Consider the following 18848-nt stretch of genomic DNA (forward strand, 5'->3'; position numbering starts at 1 on the left):
ATTGCCCTGTGACAAAAATGGTCATGAGAATTGATTTCATGCCTATTGAATTCTAAAAATATCTCCCAAACAAAAGCTGTTGAACTGATGGTAAACATAGCCTGCTTACTAAGTGTTTTGTCACAGAGAGCAGTGGCATCTTACAACAGCACAATCAAATTACTGAAATTTGTTGTAGGGCAGTGTGGGCAGGTGCGAGCCGATGCCCAGGTGCCAGCTAAAGGTCTGGTGGGGCAAAGAGGGGTGATGCCACACCAGCAGCTACGCTAAGCAGCCAGGGCAGGCTGGATTCTTTGGTTTGTGTTTAGTTGGGATACAGCAGCAAGAGGGAAAATTACACTTATTAGAGAGGCTTTAACAGTTACTTTTTATTTATACAAAGATAGAAACAATGTAACTAAGACAAATGATTAAAGTACAAGTTAGTACTCGTGGTTTTTAAAGGGGAAACAACACAATTTAACTTAAGAAAAGTTTTAGACAAACTAGCTAGCTTACACGAATACAATTAATGTGTACACAAGAAAGGCAAGTTGCAGGTGTGATTTTTCACCCCTGCCTCTTAGACCTGGTGGAACCAGAGTCTTTCCCTCAATTCCTATAGGAAAGAAGTGTAATACAGGTGTAATTCTTACCCCTGCCTCCTAGATCCGGTGTGACCCAGAATCTTTCTCTCAATCCCTCGGGAAGAAGTAAAGACGAACCAGGCGTCCCCAATCTCGGGAGTTAATTCCAGACCTGACCAGCAGGTGTTGGTAATTGAAACTCAAAGCGGGGGTGGTCTGCCAAACCCCTTTATACCCCTTTTGTCACGTAGGCTTCTTCCTGGTCTCAAGTGGCCAATCGGGAGGAATGTTTTGAACCCCAGGTTTTCCAGGGAAGGTGCAAGGCTCAATTTGCACCTGTGAATTGTGGACAATTGGGCACCTTTGGAGGTGATGGGCCGGGGTTCCCCATTCTTCCTGGGGAAGTGATCAGGCGCGTCAATCACCGAGATCAGCCAGAAGGGCGGCCATTAGCTAGCCCATTCACTGTCTGGTTTTTGTGTGTAGTAGAGAGGCTGGTTGAGACAGCACACCTGCGTTCCCAGGACATCAAAGGCTACCTGTCTTCCCTGCTTATTTCTCTCTCTGTCTCTCCCAGTGGTGGGGGAGAAGAAGAAAAGGCCAAATGGGGTCGTTCATGTCTGGCTACAGCAGGGTACCCAGTCTAAGTGCACACTTGTTCAGTATATTAACAGGCAGTTCTCTTTGCAAAGCTGGGGCTTGTGAGAGTAACAGTGTGCAGCAGAAGAGCAGTCATCAAGAAGTGTGGTGATTCATTAGGTCTCAAGTCTTGACACATCTAGTGAATATGATCAGTAATCTTAATGGCACTTTGGACAAGATCTGTTACTATGGAAATGAGTGCTTGCAACACATTTAGCATAGGTGAGACCACAAAAACTATCAGTGCTGGCTCTGATTTACACTGGCTAACTGTTGACTTCTGAGTTACAAAGCCCTAAGTGTTTTGACTGACAGCTGTAAAAGGATTAATTGGGTTTTGCTGAGTCATTGAAGGCAATTAGAGAGTCAGCAACTCACCAGTAAACCATCTCCTTTTCCAATGTGGTATTGCAACTCTTTTCAAAGGCAGCCTAGTAGGTAGCCTTTAGATTTAACAGGGAGTGGATGGTTCCTATACTATGAAATGTATGTCCTGTGATGGATTTAGTGAGCCTAGATTTGATGACTTTTGGGATGCTCTGCACTTTTTTATGTTTCCTCAGTTTGTGTGTGTCCATGTCCATAAGTGGAGTTCATTATGGGGTTAGGATGAGTTTTCAGGGGAAAGCTTTTAACATTCATACCGCCGTAAGATTATTTTGATAGTTGCAAGTGGAGACAAACCTAAATATTTTATTTAAATTGTAGAGAATGGAAGTAGATATAGTTCCTGCTCTGCAGCATTACCTAACAGGGTGAACAGCATGTCAGGGTCATAAGAAAATATCTACACTTGTCTATTTGATTGGTTTACTGTTTATAGGCTTTCCCTGGCTGTCCCTCCTGCTGAGCCATGTGGATTCGTGGCTTTCTTGCAGGTGTCACATTGGAGCTGGCTCTTTAGGAAAGGGGTTTTAAAGAAAAATTGTGACGGTATCTTTCTGTTGAGGGAAAGCCTAAATGATAGTGCTGGAGACCAGTGCAAAGAAGATTTCTGGAGGGCGGGGAGGAGAAACCATTGTCTTAATTTTTGCAAGAGAACCATATATATGTTATTTCTTTCTTTCTTTTTTTTAACAGAAAAAGACACTTTGTCTCGGAGTACACGCCAATTGACAGCAATATAGCTTTCTCTGTTAATTCTCGCCAAAACAGCGGTACGTCTTGGGTCATGTTATTAGTTTGACTAGATTCTATTTCCTACTCTGATGTTAGATGTTATTTCTGTCACAAGAATCTGAGCCATTTGAAAAAAAAAAAATCAGAAGGCCATATAGTCCAACATTCCTGCCCTGGTTGGTTCATCTTAATCCAACTTGTCTGTGCTAACTTTATTATAGAATTTGGGAGTAACATTTAAATATGGTTCCAACTGAACTACTTTTGCTCATCATTTTGAATGGGGCCAAGGTGTTTGGCATGCTTAGGAATATTTTTTACTTTGTCCTGTGATTAGGACAGCATAGATGACGATCATCATGTCATGACCTAATATTACTGTAATGTTCTATGACTGTTCTGTCCCATCTATAATGCAAATAAGTATGAAAACTCCAGTACTGATGACTGGCAAGATTAGAGGCAACTCAAACATAGGTAGGTCTACTGTTAGCAGGCTGTTTATAAACATGATTCCATCTAACTGTTGCCTTGCCATATTGGTAAACTACTGTAGCTAGAGTGGTATTTTGGCAGTTTTTCTCCTGCTTGAGCCCCTTTTGTTAAGATCTCAACCTTATAATATCAATAAATGAAATCCTCAGTAAAGATGTCTGGAAGCATCTTAGTGTTTCAAAGAAATTACTGGGTAAGAAAGCAGTTTATTTTATTTTAATAGCTTGGCTCTTCTGTTTCCTGTGTTCCTGGTGTTTCCACAGGTGAGGCGTCCTTTATTGAAAGACTCAGTGAGAGGTTTGAGAACTGTTTAAGGCTCACATTCATGTCCTGGGGGGCTTTCTGTGTTCGAAATCCACGGCCCGTTGTTCTTTTCTCTGTGGTCTTCGTTGCCATGTGCTGTTCAGGACTGATGTATATGAAAGTCACTACCAACCCTGTAGACCTCTGGTCAGCCCCAAGCAGCCAAGCTCGCAAGGAGAAGCAATACTTTGACACTCACTTCGGACCTTTCTTCCGTACTGAGCAGCTCATTATCCGAGCCCCACACAGTCAGCCACACATCTACTCACCATATCCGTCTGGAGATGATGTGCCTTTTGGGCCTCCGCTTGCCAAAGACATCCTTTATGAGGTGATGTGGGTTTTCAAGCTTGACTGCATGGAAGTGGTGTGAATGCAATGTGTTTTGCAGTGCTTGTAGGGTGCTAGAAGGGCTTAATTAATATTATGCAGCTGGGTTTGTTTCCCTTCTGCGATTAGCATATATTGTGAATTTCCATCAAGAGCCAATGTTTATAAACGTCTGTAATGCATTGTCTGTTTGCGAGCCCCAGAAGACTAAAAGCACTTCCCATCTGTATTGCAGCAAAGAGCTAATCACCTCCCCCCACAACCCTGCTCACCCACTCCTTTAAGTTCATGTACCTTCATTCCCAATAAACTTTGGAGCACAGTATGTCTCTAATGCTTAGAATTAAAACCATGTTTTCTTCATTTGCTGCTCACATACATTGAAATGCATAATATCCAGCTCAGAAACACCCTCAAATGCCCTGTGACTTAAAGGACAAATGTAACCTCTCTAATCTGGAACTCTCACCTGGAAAACTCCATGATCTGGCATGATTTTAGTTAGCCAGATGACCACTTTTTGTGGGTCTGGCCAAGTTTTTCATGGTCCCATAAAGTTTGTTTACAGCTGCCAGTCGTGACTCTCAGAGTTCTGTGCTGGTACTTAGCTATAATTTACCCCTAAATGCTTTCTAAGAGCCATGTAAACAGTGGAAGTGTTTGGTAGTGTGCTAGAAAATACTGACTTCCGGTTGTCTGGCAAATTCTCTTGTCCAGCACCGGTCAGATCCCAAGGGCGCTGGACAAAAGAGATTCAACCTGTATTTGGTCATACAGTGAGAATTAAAATGCTTTTCTGAATCAACCAAATGCCTTCTGAAAGTGCTGATTGAGCTATAGTTTTGCTTGTTTCAGGTGCTGGATTTGCAGAATGCTATTGAAAACTTAACTGCTTCTTATGAGAATGAGACTGTAATGCTGAAGGACATCTGCCTGGCTCCTCTTGCACCCTACAATAAAAACTGTACTATCCTGAGTGTGCTCAACTACTTTCAAAACAGTTACTCTGGTCTAAACCATTCAGTTGGTGATGAATTCTATGTCTTTGCTGATTACCACACTCACTTCTTGTACTGTGTCCGGTAAGCAGAGCACCTAAATATATGCTTTAAAAATAATTATGTATTGAAGGAGTCTTAAAAATCGTCCATTGCCTCCTTCTCCCACCCCTCCACCCCATTTTGACATGCTGTATCCACGCTCAAGCGACCTGATTTTTTTTTTTCCTGGCTTCTGTGAGATCAGTATTTGTACTTTTGATGGGTAGCACAGCATCTTTTTGCTGCATTTCCATGTCTACCAGCATCCTCATGGAGTTATTCACTGTAATAGTGATCAACACAGAGCCAGAGATTTTTTTTATAGAAGCCCCACCTTCTGGGGGAAGAACAAGCAGGATGTTCTGCTTCTAATCAATGTCCTGGAGATTTCTGATTCTCTTTTTCAGGGCACTGAAGAGAGAAGCATGTTTCTAAAGTATATTTACCTATCGTACTAGCAATTGTAAAAGCCTTTTCCTGAGAAATCTAGTTGTGGTTTTTGAAAAATCTTTCTGCTTAATATTTTTAAACCACAATAAATAATCATTTCACCTTTGCATGTGCATCACCAAAAAAGCAAATTTTGTGTTCAGTTTATAAATGCGAGTTATTGCTCGGTCACTCTAATACTCTGTCATCAGTGTAACAGTAAATTATATGAAGGTATAAAAGCTTGCAGTGTTGCTTTTGACTCCTGCTTATCAGATTCTAAAGGAAAAAAATCAATACATTGTGACTTTATTTTACAGGGCCCCAGCATCTCTAAATGATACGAGCCTGCTTCATGATTCCTGTTTGGGAACGTTTGGTGGACCCGTCTTTCCGTGGCTAGTGTTAGGAGGATATGACGGTAGGCATAATTATGAAATATTATCAAAAGAAATTGCAGTTCTTGCTCTTGTCAGAACAGAACATACTGTGTCCCCAGAATTTCACTTGTCTTATTAAAGCTTCCTTTGCATGTGTGTTTGGTTTATTGGAAATATTTAAAAGCTTTAGAGGGAAGAAATGACCTAGACAAGCTTTGAGGGATGGCAGGATGTGCTCTGTCCTTTTGGGTCACTTACAGCAGAGGACGTAGAGTAACACAAGTGAAAAGTAAAAAGCAGTCAAGTAGCACTTTAAAGACTAGCAAAATGGTTTATTAGGTGAGCTTTCGTGGGACAGACCCACTTCTTCAGACCATAGCCAGACCAGAACAGACTCAATGTTTAAGGCACAGAGAACCAAAAACAGTAAGCAAGGAGGACAAATCAGAAAAAGATAATCAAGGTGAGCAAATCAGAGAGTGGAGGGGTGGGCGGGAAGTCAAGAATTAGACTGAGCCAAGTATGCAGACAAGCCCCTATAGTGACTCAAAGTTCCCATCACGATTTAAACCATGTGTTAATGTGCTGAATTTGAATATAAAAGCCAGGTCGGCTGTTTCTCTTTCCAAAAAGGTGCGATAATTCCTTTTCAGTAACACGCATACCTTTAGGTCATTGACAGAATGCCCCATTCCATTAAAATGTTGACTAACTGGTTTGTGGATTTGGAGTGTTTTGATGTCTGTTTTGTGCCCATTGACCCTTTGTCTAAGGGAGTTAGAAGTCTGTCCAATATACAAAGCATCTGGGCATTGTTGGCACATGATGGCATATATGATGTTAGTAGAGGAGCATGAGAAAGTGCCCGTGATTCTGTGAGTAACCTGATTAGGTCCAGTGATGGTATTTCCAGAGAAGATATGTGGACAAAGCTGGCAGCGGGCTTTGTTTCAGGGAAAGGTTCCAGGACTGGTATTCCTGGGGTATAGGCTGTGGCTGTTAGTGAGGATCCTCATGAGGCTGGGAGGTTGTCTGTAGGAGAGAACAGGCATGTCACCCAGGGCCTTCTGGAGTGTGGCATCCTGATTAAGGATAGGTTGTAGGTCTTTAATAATTCGTTGCAGTGGTCTGAGTTGGGGGCTGTAGGTGATGACCAGTGGTGCTCCAAGATCGACCCAAAAAAGCCAAGAACAGGACACCACTGGTCATCACCTACAGCCCCCAACTCAGACCACTGCAATGAAACAAGATCGGGAATGGGAAGAGATGGATTTTTTTTTTAAATGAACATTGTGTGCGGCCTCCAAAAATTTAAAATTTGGCCCTGTTGACCATGAAAGTGTCCTTTTGTGAGTATTTAGTATGTGTGATTGGGTAGGGTCAAGGAGAATCTAATCACATAGTCAGTTCAACCAAAAACGTAGTAAATATGTACTCTGAGAAACTTAATGTGTTTTTTCTGTTTGCTCAGTTTTATTCCATTTAAATAAATGGTAGCTCACTGGAATGTCTGCTAAAAATCAGAGTTTGTGCCCAAGTTAATATCATATCTTTTTTCCTTTAATTTTATTTTTTATTGTTACATAATTTAAATAGGGGTGCAGAAGAGTGCTCATCAGGTACTAGCTGTATAGGCCTATGTAGGTATGAGTTGCTTATTTGGATTATGAAGTACTTCAGGGTTACCTTTCAAAATACGTTGTGATATCACACTTATCAAATTGTGAATGTTTCTTCTTGGATGAACTCTAAAGTTCTTGTAAGCCCATGTGGTGCTACAGACAATTTTTCTTGCAATAGTTTATGGCTGCTTCTGACATCTGAGAAGTGGGTGCACATGACTAAGCGGATTGGTTTCAGTGGAACACCAGAGACAGGAAATGCTGCATGTGACAAGCCTCCATTAAAATCAGAGAAACTGCAAAAAGTGCCTTGACTTCTGCAGACAGAGAGATCTGTCATGTTTTCATAATGGGTTTGCATTTTCTCCATCCAACCTCTTATTCCTTTTTTACATTTAGGTGACAACTACAATAATGCTACAGCCCTCGTTATTACCTTCCCTGTCCAAAATTACTACAATGAGACAGACAAGCTGATGAGAGCTCTGGCCTGGGAAAAAGAGTAAGTTTCTTGTAATTAATACAGCTCATTCTTTCTCTCCTGTGAAGACTGCTAAAATCAGACATTGAAATAACTGTCTCAGCTTAGACTATTGCAGTTTCACAAGCAGATTTACTTCAGTGTTCCAGCAACCTATCTTGTGAACTTTTTTAAAAATTACCTCTATTTGAAATTAAACTAGTCTTGCTTTCAAACTCAAGGACATTGCTCCTCTGCTTTTTTTTCAGATGGCAGAAAGTCAGTTTGCTTTTTCCTTGAATAATTAAGTCATTTCCACATGGAGGAACTGAGACTGGGTTTACAAGGACACCTAGTTCTGTATGACAACTTACTATGAGAGAATAAGCTATAAGAGAAACATCATTTAATTTGTGGAAGATGAGATGGGGGTGGGGAGCAGGCTGAATTTCTGGTAGTTTTTAGCATCATAGACTCCCTTCAGCTGCTTGGTTTTGCATTTGGGAGGGAGCAAATGGCTTGTCTAAGCACATGTGCTACATGAACTAAAAAAATATATTAAACCAGTGAATTTTGTTCATGGGCACTCTTCACACTGGTTGCAACCTGGGCTTACTGCTATAAGTGTCCACACAGTTGTACCAGTGTTGATAAATTGGTTTAACATCTTTATATAAATTGGTGAAGCCCTGTGTGTAGCCCAGTCAGCCAGGCAGGTATTTGGTGCTAGGAAATTATTCAACATTTTGGGGTCTAGATCTGTCATATTCGTATTTTAAGTTATGTGTTGCGCTTGTTGCACAGCACCAGCAATTACATGGTGGGGACATGGGGATGGGACGTGATTGAGATGTTCGCCATAAGTGGGATATCTAGAGCATAGGTGAGGCATGTGTAGTGCACAGGGGGGCCATGTGCACCCCTGCACTCACCAGCTGCGCCACGCTGCTTCTGATGTGTGCAGGGGACCTCCCCTGGAGCAGCATGACCTGAGAGCAGTGTGAGCTCCCTAGCTTTTGCTGCTCTTAGGTTGCGCCACTCCAGGGGAGAGGGGACTGCCCTGGACATGCAGGAAGCAGCATGGCGCTTCTGTGGGCAGGTTGGGGCAGAGCATGGGAGGGGTAGGGCAGGAGCGCATGGCTGGGGAGCACTCCAGAATCCACACACCATCTATCCCTGATCTAGAGAAGTGTCTTCTAGAGTCCTGTGTGCCCTTGTTCAGAAGGGATTGATATGGCCTGCTTAGCATTAAAGACTTCACTTGATGGTTTTTAAACCTTTCCCTGCTATCTGAACTGTCTTTCATGGGGCAGGTATGCCATCTGTTAGTTTGAAAAGGTGTAGCTCTTATCTTGGAGTTTTTAAAGAAAATATTTGCTTTTCTTTTCAGGTTTATCAACTTTGTGAAAAACTACCAGAATCCAAACTTAACCATTTCATTCTCTGCTGAACGGAGTATTGAAGATGAGATTAACCGTGAAAGTAGAAGTGATCTCAGTATTGTTGTTATCAGTTATGCTGTCATGTTTCTGTACATTTCAATAGCCCTGGGCCATATCAAAAGCTGCGAAAGATTTCTGGTATGCTTAGTTTATGTTGAAAATAATATAAAACATCTTATTTGTGTGCATATTGTAGCACTTAACAGTTTAAATGTTAAAACACTAAAGTTTGTAACACCTTTATTTTGTTTAATGCCAACTTTGATTAGTTTTCAATATCAATATTTTATTATCCATTACTGGGGTTAGCATTATTACAGATTATTCCTATTGTTTATTTCTCTTGTACCAAAGTGCTCTGGGTTACAGAAGCATCTCTTTTTCTAAGAATCATAGTCCTGGAAAAGACCTCAAGAAGTCATCTAGTCCTATAAAGGTTAAAAGAGGAGGAACTGGGAAATCAGAATCCCACTTCATCTCCTTTCTTCCATCATCTTTGAGTCATTGCTGAACCAAGACTTGTCAAATTAGAGGCAGCTTTATTCTTCAGTTTCGAATAATTTAACCTTGAATGTATGAAGGGGACTGTGCTGAAGGCAGCCTCAGTGCAATTAGTAAAACTATATATTTTATTGGACAAATAAGATTTCACTGCAAGAATGGGAGACCGGAATATCTTTGACAGGTATATTTTAATTACAGTTTGTGTTCTGTTTCATTTGTCAGGTGGATTCAAAAATTTCTCTGGGCATTGCAGGCATCCTGATTGTATTGAGTTCAATTGTATGTTCTCTGGGCATCTTCAGCTATTTTGGAATCCCACTTACGCTAATTGTTATTGAAGTCATTCCATTTTTGGTGCTGGCTGTTGGCGTAGACAACATCTTCATTATAGTTCAGACGTTTCAGGTATTAAGCTTTCTAATTCTCATAACATGAATGTACTATATTAGCTCCTACCATCGGGCCTCCAAACTTCCCTTCTGCTAAACTCAGTTGTTGAAGGTGCCTAGCGCCTCTCAGGATGAGGTTTGTTCTGAGACTTGATTTGGGGAAAAAGAGCCATGGTGATAACCAGGATTGATATTTAGTGACGTGCAGCTTTCCAATGTAAAGAATGTTGCTAAAGCAACTCTTTGCTTTTGGAAGGATTACTCATTTTATTGTTTTAAAATGAACTATAAATTATAGGCAGATACAGTTCATGGCCTCATGGCAATCAGTGGTGAAAGAGTTCACCATCTCTCACATTTTACTGTCATCTTGGGAAAACTGTATATGAGTTAGATTATGGGGCTGCAGTAGCATTTCTGTATAATACTGAGCATGAGGACTGTGTTCTTTATAAACTGTGGTGGTTAATCCATTTCTTAGCCAACAGTTTGTCTCCAAAAACCCACCAAAAACAATTGGCCCCCTTGTGGCATGTGTCAAAGACCAGGCATTTGAATGTGAGACTGAATTATCCTTTTATCTGTATGGGCCTTCTAGGTTTTAGTTGAAATGCACTTCTAGAGCAATGTAGGGAAGCCCATGCTGCAGCTGCTCAGGCTCTGTGGCTTATGCTGTGGGTAAAAAGCAAGCTGCTGTTCCTATGGCACACTTCAGTAGCACTGATTGGCTATAAAAACATAAAAGGCACAAAAAGCATGTCAAGTTATACTTCTGAGAAGTTTTTCTGAAATGCTTCTGTAATCCCTCATGAGTGAATTACATTTCCTTATACAGAGAGATGAGCGTCTTCCAGGTGAAACTCTGGATAAGCAGATCGGCAGAATCCTAGGAGATGTGGCTCCTAGTATATTGCTCTCATCTTTTTCAGAGACGGTGGCATTTTTCTTAGGTAAAAAATGTAGGTTTATTTTCTGTGTTTTAAGGTAGTGTACTGTACCTGTTTGTATACAGTCTTGCATCACTCTTTGTACAATGTTTAACCGAGTAACAATACTTGCTGTATTGCCTAACAGTGGGGCTGACAGCCAGAGGGCTGGGGATAGCCAGCCCTCAGCAATGTCTGGACTGCACCCCCCTCCGGCCATCAGAGTAGTATGGAGTGCCTGGCTCATCACTCCACCAGTGATTCAAAGGAGCTAGGGCCTTTAAATGTGACCTTTAAAAGTGACCACATTGCTCTGTGGCAAATACAGGACACCAGTCTCTGGGAAGAGGGGCGAATGTGCTATCCCATGTCAGGATTCCTTGGTGATGGGGGCTCTGCAGCCTCCAGTGGTGAGGCACTGGGGAAGAAGGGGAGTAGAGGATGGGCGGGGTCCAGAACGCCCTGGAGGAGGGGTGTTCCAAAGCCTCTTGGTGGAGGGGAGAGGACGGAATGAAGGCATAGGAGGCTGGGGGATGAGGTAGTCGACCTGTGGAGAGGCTCCCTGGCAGCAGGAGCTGCCTCCCCTAAGTGTAGGGCACCAGGGAACAAGGCAGCTGCCCCGTTGTGGAGTTTCCCAGCAGCGGGAGCTATCACCATAGGATGCCAGGGAATGGGGCAGCTGTCCTACAGAGGGGCTCCCCTGCAGCAGGAGCTGCTGCCACAAGGTACAGGGCAGCCACCCAGTGGAGGAGCTCCCTGGCAGGGGAGGATCTGCCCCAAGACACCGGGTGCCAGGGAACAGGAGCCCTGCAAAATACAAGATAATTTTTCATATTTTCTTAGTCAGGACACCTGTGAGACAGCTTAAATAAGGGACTGCTCTGGAAAAAATGGGATGGACGGTCACCCTACTCCCAGCTGCTTCAGTAGCAAGTGCAGTGCCTGGGAGCCATGGGCTGCTTTGAGTTGCAGTTGCAGTGGCTGGGAGCCACAGGCTGCTTTGAATTGGGGCAGTTGTCCTCCCTGTTGGTGGGCCTATTGCCTGAAGTGTATCTGGGGGACTAAAAGCTCTCTACTAAGGCCTGCTCTGCGCTACTGTGGTCCGTTGAGCGAAGTTATGCGAATATTCAGCTATGTGAACAATGTAGCTAAAATAGACATACTTAGCTCTAATCACTGCAGTATTTTCATGGTGGGATGCAGACAGCTGATGCTCTCCTGTCCTGTCGACTCACTTGGTTCTTCTTATTCTGGTGGAGTACCTGAGTCAACAGGAGAGCACTCAGCGGTCAATTTTATCGTGTCTTTACTAGATGCAATAAATCAACCCCTGCTGGATCGATCGCTGCCTGTTGATCCAGTGGGTGGTGAAAACATGCCCTAAGGGTGAAATAAATCTAACCCCACCTCTGTGAGGTCGGAGAGACTGCTGTGCACATGAGGCAAAGTGACTTGCCCATGGTTGCACTTACAAAACATAGTAGACTTAGAAATAGAAGCTACAAAATCTCCCTCTGCAGAAACTGTTTAGCTAGATATATAGTTTGATGGGGGAGTGGAGAGACAAGAATAAGGAGTTTAGAAGTCAGTCTTAAAGAACTTAAACATTGCTTCTTATCAAAAACTCCACAGTCTGGCATAATGCATAGCACTCTCCAGCACTATAACAGGAATGTTTTCACTGGCATAATGGAATATTCCAAGCCCTATTTTGGTACAACTACAAACATATAGGCTACGTCTACACTACAGAGATCTACAGAGTGCATCCACACACAAAAAAGCGGATCAAAAGACTGAACTGCTCTTTTGAAAGAGCATCCACACAGCCCCCCAGCTCTTTCAAAAGAACGGGCCAGGGATCAAAAATGAAGTTCTGTCAAAAGAAAGGCCCTGCAGAGTGTCTACATGCGTTTTCTTTGGAAAGAAGCTTTCGAAAGGGGGCGCTCTTCCTGAAACAGGAAGAGTGATTTTTGAAAGGAGCCCCACAGTGTTTTGATTTACTTTTGAAAATGCTTTTTATGTGTAGACGGTCCATCAGCTCTTTCGAAAGAGCCCCCTTCTTTGAAAAATGTTTCCAAAGAACTTGCTAGTGTAGATGCAGCTACACTTTGGAGTTTCCAGTATCTCCTAGTAATATATCCGCACAGCATCCACAGTGGTGGAGAGGCGTGGTTGGCATAGATGTGTCTTAGCAGCTCCTGTACTTACCCGTTCTGGGAAAATCAACCAATGGCATTAGGGAGGCCTTGTACTGGCAAATCAGGCCTAGGGCTGCACCAAAACACTAGTGAGTCAGGCTGTCTGTATAATGTGGTGATTGGGACAGAGCTTGTATCCTGAACCTTTTTTTTTTTTTTTCTTCCCCCTCCCCAACCCTCTTTCCCCACCCCCCAGGGACTTTGTCTACCATGCCTGCTGTCCGCACTTTCTCTCTTTTTGCTGGAATGGCTGTGTTCATAGACTTTCTTCTCCAGATTACCTGCTTTGTAAGTCTCTTGGGGTTGGACGTTAAGCGACAAGAGGTGAGTTTACTGTAATTCCAGTTCCATATATTGTTACATGATATTGGTGGTGGTTGTATTAAATTAATATGTTTCTGATTCTTATTATTTTCCAGAAAAATCAAATGGATATTTTGTGTTGTATTAAATGTGGGGAAGAAGAAAGTAGAGCCCAGCACTCTGAGAGCCTCTTGTTCTTGTTTTTCAAAGACTTCTATTCTCCATATTTGCTGAAGGACTGGATGCGACCAATTGTGGTAGGTACACCTTCACCCAAAACAGACAAACAAAACCTTGCACCAAATAAAAATCATCCAAGAAAATTCGGAATTGTCTTAAAGGCAGAACTATTGTTTAATTTTTGCAATACTCCTTCCCCACCAAAAAAATTTTTTTGCACTTAAATTACTTGTTTAAGTATTTAGTAATAGATATTTGGGGTTGTTTTTTTTTTTAAGCAAGTGAAAGTAAAATAAAATAAAACGTTTTTCCTGTGGATTTGGATACTTGGGTGAACATCTCTTTAAACGCAACAGAAAGACTTCCACTGACTTAAAGAAATTAATATTCAGTTTAATTTATTTCTGATTGTTTCTGTGATATGGTTAACTCTGTAAGCAGCCAGTGTTCTTGAGTCAGTAATATAGTACAGGATGGACCTCCTGGGTCTGGCACCCCTGGGACCTGTCCAGTCCCAAATGAGGGAGTTTGCCAGAGCAGGGGAGGCCAATACTGTCACCCCCCCAGCCCAGCTCCACTCTTGGCACCAGCTGCTGGTCCTCCTGTCACCAGATACCCTGCCGCTGGGGCTCTCTGGTCCTGTAACTAGCATGTGCCCTTTTTAGAGAGGCTCAACCTGTAGTGTATTTTGAATTCTGATGGTACCTTTCTCGGCGAGGTGACAATGACTCTTCGTGATTTGCCACTGGCATACTACTAGTGCCAAATGGCATACTTATTCTGGAGGTTTACTGCATGGTAGAAATACGATGGATGATTGATTTGCTAAAATAAGGAGTATAAAGGCATGGGACCACTGTATAGGGCTGGAGAAATCTTTATAATTGTTCTTGTCATTTCTTACAGATATCGCTGTTTGTGGGCATTTTGTCATTCAGTATAGCAGTTGTTCACAAAGTAGAGATTGGCTTGGATCAGTCTCTTTCAATGCCCGATGTAAGTGTTTGTTTAATTTTTTGTGGAACGGAATGATTTAATCAGTGCCAAATAATTGAAACATGCTACATAACAGGACTAGACAAAAGTTGTTATGTTGTGATTCCTCAGCATTAACACAGTGCAGATGAGAACAATCGACAGATTGAGTTGTTTCAGAGCTTTAACTCCATGTTTTCTTTTTTAAGGACTCGTATGTATTGGATTACTTCAATTATCTCAGCAAATACCTGCATGCAGGTCCCCCTGTGTATTTTGTCCTAGAAGAAGGGCACAACTACAGCTCTTTGGTGGGGCAGAACATGGTATGTGGTGGAGTGGGATGTAATAACAATTCGCTCGTGCAGCAGATCTTCAGTGCAGCAGAGATTGACAACTAGTAAGTGCAGCATTTTTCTCTTGCTGGTCTCTAGAGCAACTATTGTAGCTAAAATTACCCAGCACATCTTATTACAAGGAGCACTTCCTGTTTCAGTTGCTTAAAAGTTTGCCAAATGTTTGGGCTGAACTTTTTCTTGCTGGGATCCTGCCTGGTACTGAACTTTTTGGAACACTTGAGCGAAAATGGTTCAGCAGGTTTCCAAAACAAGACTGGGGGAAATACTTGTTTTAAAAGAAATTTCTCCAACTACAGTGTTTTGAAATAGGGACTTGAAATTTTGTGAGGAGTTTGCTTTGGTGTCAAGGATGTGCCATTTTGTTGGTTCCATGAAAAACTATACCCATATATGGCCAAGTTAAGACATGCTTAGTTAGACTTGTTATATCCTGACAGCTTAAGTTCTCCAAAGATTCCATTTGTACTTAGCTTGTGACAGCAGGGGCTGAGGTTTTTCCCTGCAATTGTTGCTTCTGGTTTGCATAGTGCTAGGCAGAGAGAGAGAGAGGATTTTTTTCTCCTGTGACCTTGACTTATCTGCTAGTGCCTAGGCAAGATGAAGGGGGAAGTGGCCTGATTTCAAATGCAGAGTGGGCAGGAGAGATCTGGTGATGGTGGTTGTCAGCCTTTCCAGACTGCTGCTTGCAGGAGTCTGAAGCCTGATTTCTGCAGCCAGGGGCTGAAGTACGTAACGTAGTTTTGCAGGTCCCCCTGTGGTGTGGTGCCCCAGGCAGTTGCCCCGAACCTGTCCCCAACAACCTGTTCTGTAACCTCTTGTGAAACACTGGTCTAGATCAGTTGGAGTATTGCTGGCAGACCTCTTGTTTCCCTGTGGGTATGCACCACTGGTGGAGAATCACTGATGTGGGGTGGAGGGAGTTGATTGGGACTGGGAGCTTGCAGGCAGGGGAGAGACAGGACTGGCCAGGCAGAGAGACTAGTACTGGGAGGAAGAAAAGTGAAACTGGGTTGGGGAGAGGCTAAGATCAGATGAGAAGCCCAGCAGAGGTAGGAAGGCTGGGATGAGGAGCCTGAGAGGGGACACTGGGGTTTAGACAGGGAGCCTTGAACCAGAGGGACTGGGATGAGTTTTGGAGTGGGTGAGACAGGGACTGGCTCGGTCAGCAGGCTAGGATGAGGAGCGAGAGTTAGGGGAAGAGATAGTACTGGGATGGGGGAGAGCACATTAAGTGCCACTACAACACGCTCCCCTCTAGAACCTGAAATGGAAGCCAAGATCCCCTGTTCCTCCCCGCAATACAGTACTGAAATTTCTCACCCACCTGTAGTGCTGGTCCACATGAAAGATAACCCACTGCTTCCCTTGGCTCAAGTGGCAGGGGGCTGGGCTGTGGGTCTAAGTTCCCATCCTGACACTGAACCACCTGGGTATGACTATCGCAAAGGTGGTTAGTTTTTGTTTTTAAAGAAACCTGGTTTGCGTGTAATTTCCTAAGTTAAAGGAACTCTCAAGTTGTGAAGTCAAACACTGTTTTAAGAAATGCAAGAATTAGGGCTCTGTGTCACTTAAAACGGCTATTGATTTGGTCTTGTTTCTGTTGTTTTTCAGCACAAGAATAGGCTTTCCCCCGTCTTCATGGATTGATGATTATTTTGATTGGGTTAAACCACAATCTTCCTGCTGCAGAGTCTACAACTCTACTGGCCGGTTTTGCAATGCTTCTGGTACTCTTGTATTTGCCTTTATGTTTCTGGTTTTGCTTTATTCAGATTTAAAAAACGATTTTCAAATATATTCTGAACAAGGACTTGAATCTGCCCTCTTGTTTAACATCATGGCATTCAACTTGCGTTGTGCAACCCTTATTTGGCTGAGGTGTAGTATTTTGAAATACTTCCTCATTCCATAATTACTGCTGTTTCTGGAAAGAGTAAATTTTAATTTGGTTTAAATGTTCAAATTCTGTGTTCTTTGAAGTTACCTTTTTGGACAACACTGTTCCCAAAATAACTAATTAGCTTAATGAGCCCTTGAATCCTTATGAGATCAAGTTAATGCAATCAGCAGTTTTATTTTTCCTCATGACTTGAAAATTGCATTAGTTGAATGAATTCCATGCACTGTGCCTTGTGTGCTGGGATCTTTTGTATGGTACTGAATACAGAACATGGAGATCAGTGACACTTGTGGCTAGCCTTTTTATTGGGCTGGTCTTATCTAATAAAACAGAAATCCCAAACACAAAGAATAGGTTCATTTGATGCAGAAATATGCAACTTGGTGCTGTATGTTTGGGTCTTCTCTCTGGATAGAGTAAATAAGGATGTCTTATATATAAATTATTCTTATAATTAGTGTTCTTGCTCTATCTGGGTGTGTGTGTGTGTGTGTGTGTATACACACACACTACATTTTCTAGCAGCTTAAGAATTGATTCTTTTTGGGTTGGAGGAGCCCTTCAGGTCACTGAGCTAAAACTGAGTATAGTACAACAGCCTGTATACATACCCTTGTTTTCTGGCTGATATTAAGTGAGTGCTTTTCTCCCCCCCCAAGTTGTCGATGTATCCTGCATACGTTGCCGTCCACTGACCCAAGAAGGCAAGCGGAGGCCGCAGGGAGAAGATTTCATGAAATTTTTGCCAATGTTCTTGTCTGATAACCCTAATCCTAAATGTGGAAAAGGGTAAGTGGGCAATAGACTGAATCAGTTTAATTTCTGTTGAAAATTAGCAGATGAAATATGAAGTACTAGTGATACTTGTTCATATTTGTGAAATGTATACCCATCACCCAAGCCTCTGGCCACACTTCATTTTAGAAACAGACTCCTTAAAAGCAGCAGATCTTGTTGTCATGGAAAGAGAAAAATGTACTGTTTTCAGTTAAATGAGCCAACCCTTCTCCCCACCCCCCCCATTAAGGATCCAATTTGCTTTGGTCCTAATTATCTTGTCTAGAAAATCATACTTAAGTGATCTTTTGGAAGGGGTGGGGGGGTGCTATTTTGTGTTTGAGGTATATCTTCTGATAACACTATATAACTCATGACTTGTAAGAGTTGCAGAATTGGATTCCTCTGTTCTTTGTTACATTGCAGTGCCAAGAATCAGGATTTCTCATTGGGGGTGACTGATCCTGTTGTTGCTTGTTTATAAAGTAATTCAGTTGCACTTCATTTATAGAGGACATGCTGCATACAGTGCTGCAGTCAACTTCATTAACAATAATTCTGCTGTTGGAGCTACCTACTTTATGACATATCATACAGTGCTAAAAACCTCAGCTGACTTCATTGATGCCATGAAAAAAGCACGGCTCATAGCAGATAACATTACTGAAACCATGGGCATCAAAGAAAAGAATTACCGTGTGTTCCCTTACAGGTATATGTGGATTTTTTTTCTACCTAGGAATGCATGTATAGTAACTTTTTTGGACAGAAGTCATGGGTGCAGGAGAAGGTACATGTTGGCTGGCTGTTAAGTATTGAGAGCTGAGGAAGGATCTTTAAGTAGTTTACTATTGTTTAGCTGATGGAAATCAGGAAAGACTATGTCAAAGCGAGTACCAGTGCATGGTGTTAGGTCAGTTTGAGAACCTCTGGGCCCAGGGTTTTACCAAAACCATTGGGAGCCAGTCTATTTCCAGCTAACTCCTGCCAGTGATTCTTCCAGTCTATCCCACAGTCATAAAGACAACATTAGTCTTCTATCTGCAGCAATCATTTGTGTCTAGTTCTTGCCCCATCATTTCTTGTCAGCCATGTGCCCTCTGCTTTTCTTTTTCCTATTTGAATCTGTGTAGGGCTGAACATCTGTTCAGGAACTTGTTGCGTGGTCTTCAGGCTTTTCCTGTGGTGTCACTATTCATTTCATCTTCTGCTACTCCCAACTCCTTTTATGATATTTTTACTCAACTTTTTAAAAGCACGTGATTCAATGCTCTAAATTCTTGCTGGCTAAATGTTACTGTCAGCTAACTTTCCTGACCCTCTCTCCAGACATTTTTTTTCCAAATGGTGAGGACTCTTTCCTTAGTTACAAAACAAAGAAAAGCCAAATTCTAAATGCTTTGATGAGAACTTACTTGCTCCTCAGATCCCTTCAAAACTGCTGATGAAACCAGAATCAACATTTTGCAGTAAAACTCACTCCTATGACTCTTTTGCCATCTTTAA

At 42.3% G+C, this 18848-nt stretch overlaps 1 protein-coding gene across 3 annotated transcripts in view; it reads left to right on the plus strand.

The window, feature by feature from the left end:
• Window positions 1-18848, plus strand: part of NPC1 (NPC intracellular cholesterol transporter 1) — a 56757-nt gene that overhangs the window by 31009 nt on the left and 6900 nt on the right. For 2 of the 3 annotated variants that reach the window (XM_074987283.1, XM_074987285.1), the window contains 15 exons: window positions 2289-2365; window positions 3086-3456; window positions 4311-4537; window positions 5245-5345; window positions 7326-7428; window positions 8777-8966; window positions 9555-9737; window positions 10557-10680; window positions 13045-13172; window positions 13268-13408; window positions 14238-14327; window positions 14516-14706; window positions 16277-16392; window positions 17225-17354; window positions 17854-18054. In XM_074987283.1, coding sequence (XP_074843384.1) covers window positions 2289-2365; window positions 3086-3456; window positions 4311-4537; window positions 5245-5345; window positions 7326-7428; window positions 8777-8966; window positions 9555-9737; window positions 10557-10680; window positions 13045-13172; window positions 13268-13408; window positions 14238-14327; window positions 14516-14706; window positions 16277-16392; window positions 17225-17354; window positions 17854-18054 — 2373 coding nt within the window. The remainder of the gene's footprint in view (window positions 1-2288; window positions 2366-3085; window positions 3457-4310; window positions 4538-5244; window positions 5346-7325; window positions 7429-8776; window positions 8967-9554; window positions 9738-10556; window positions 10681-13044; window positions 13173-13267; window positions 13409-14237; window positions 14328-14515; window positions 14707-16276; window positions 16393-17224; window positions 17355-17853; window positions 18055-18848) is intronic. The other variant, XM_074987284.1, reaches the window with a different exon arrangement.

Source organism: Carettochelys insculpta, chromosome 2 (genome assembly GCF_033958435.1).
Source record: "Carettochelys insculpta isolate YL-2023 chromosome 2, ASM3395843v1, whole genome shotgun sequence".
Classification (NCBI taxonomy): domain Eukaryota; kingdom Metazoa; phylum Chordata; order Testudines; family Carettochelyidae; genus Carettochelys; species Carettochelys insculpta.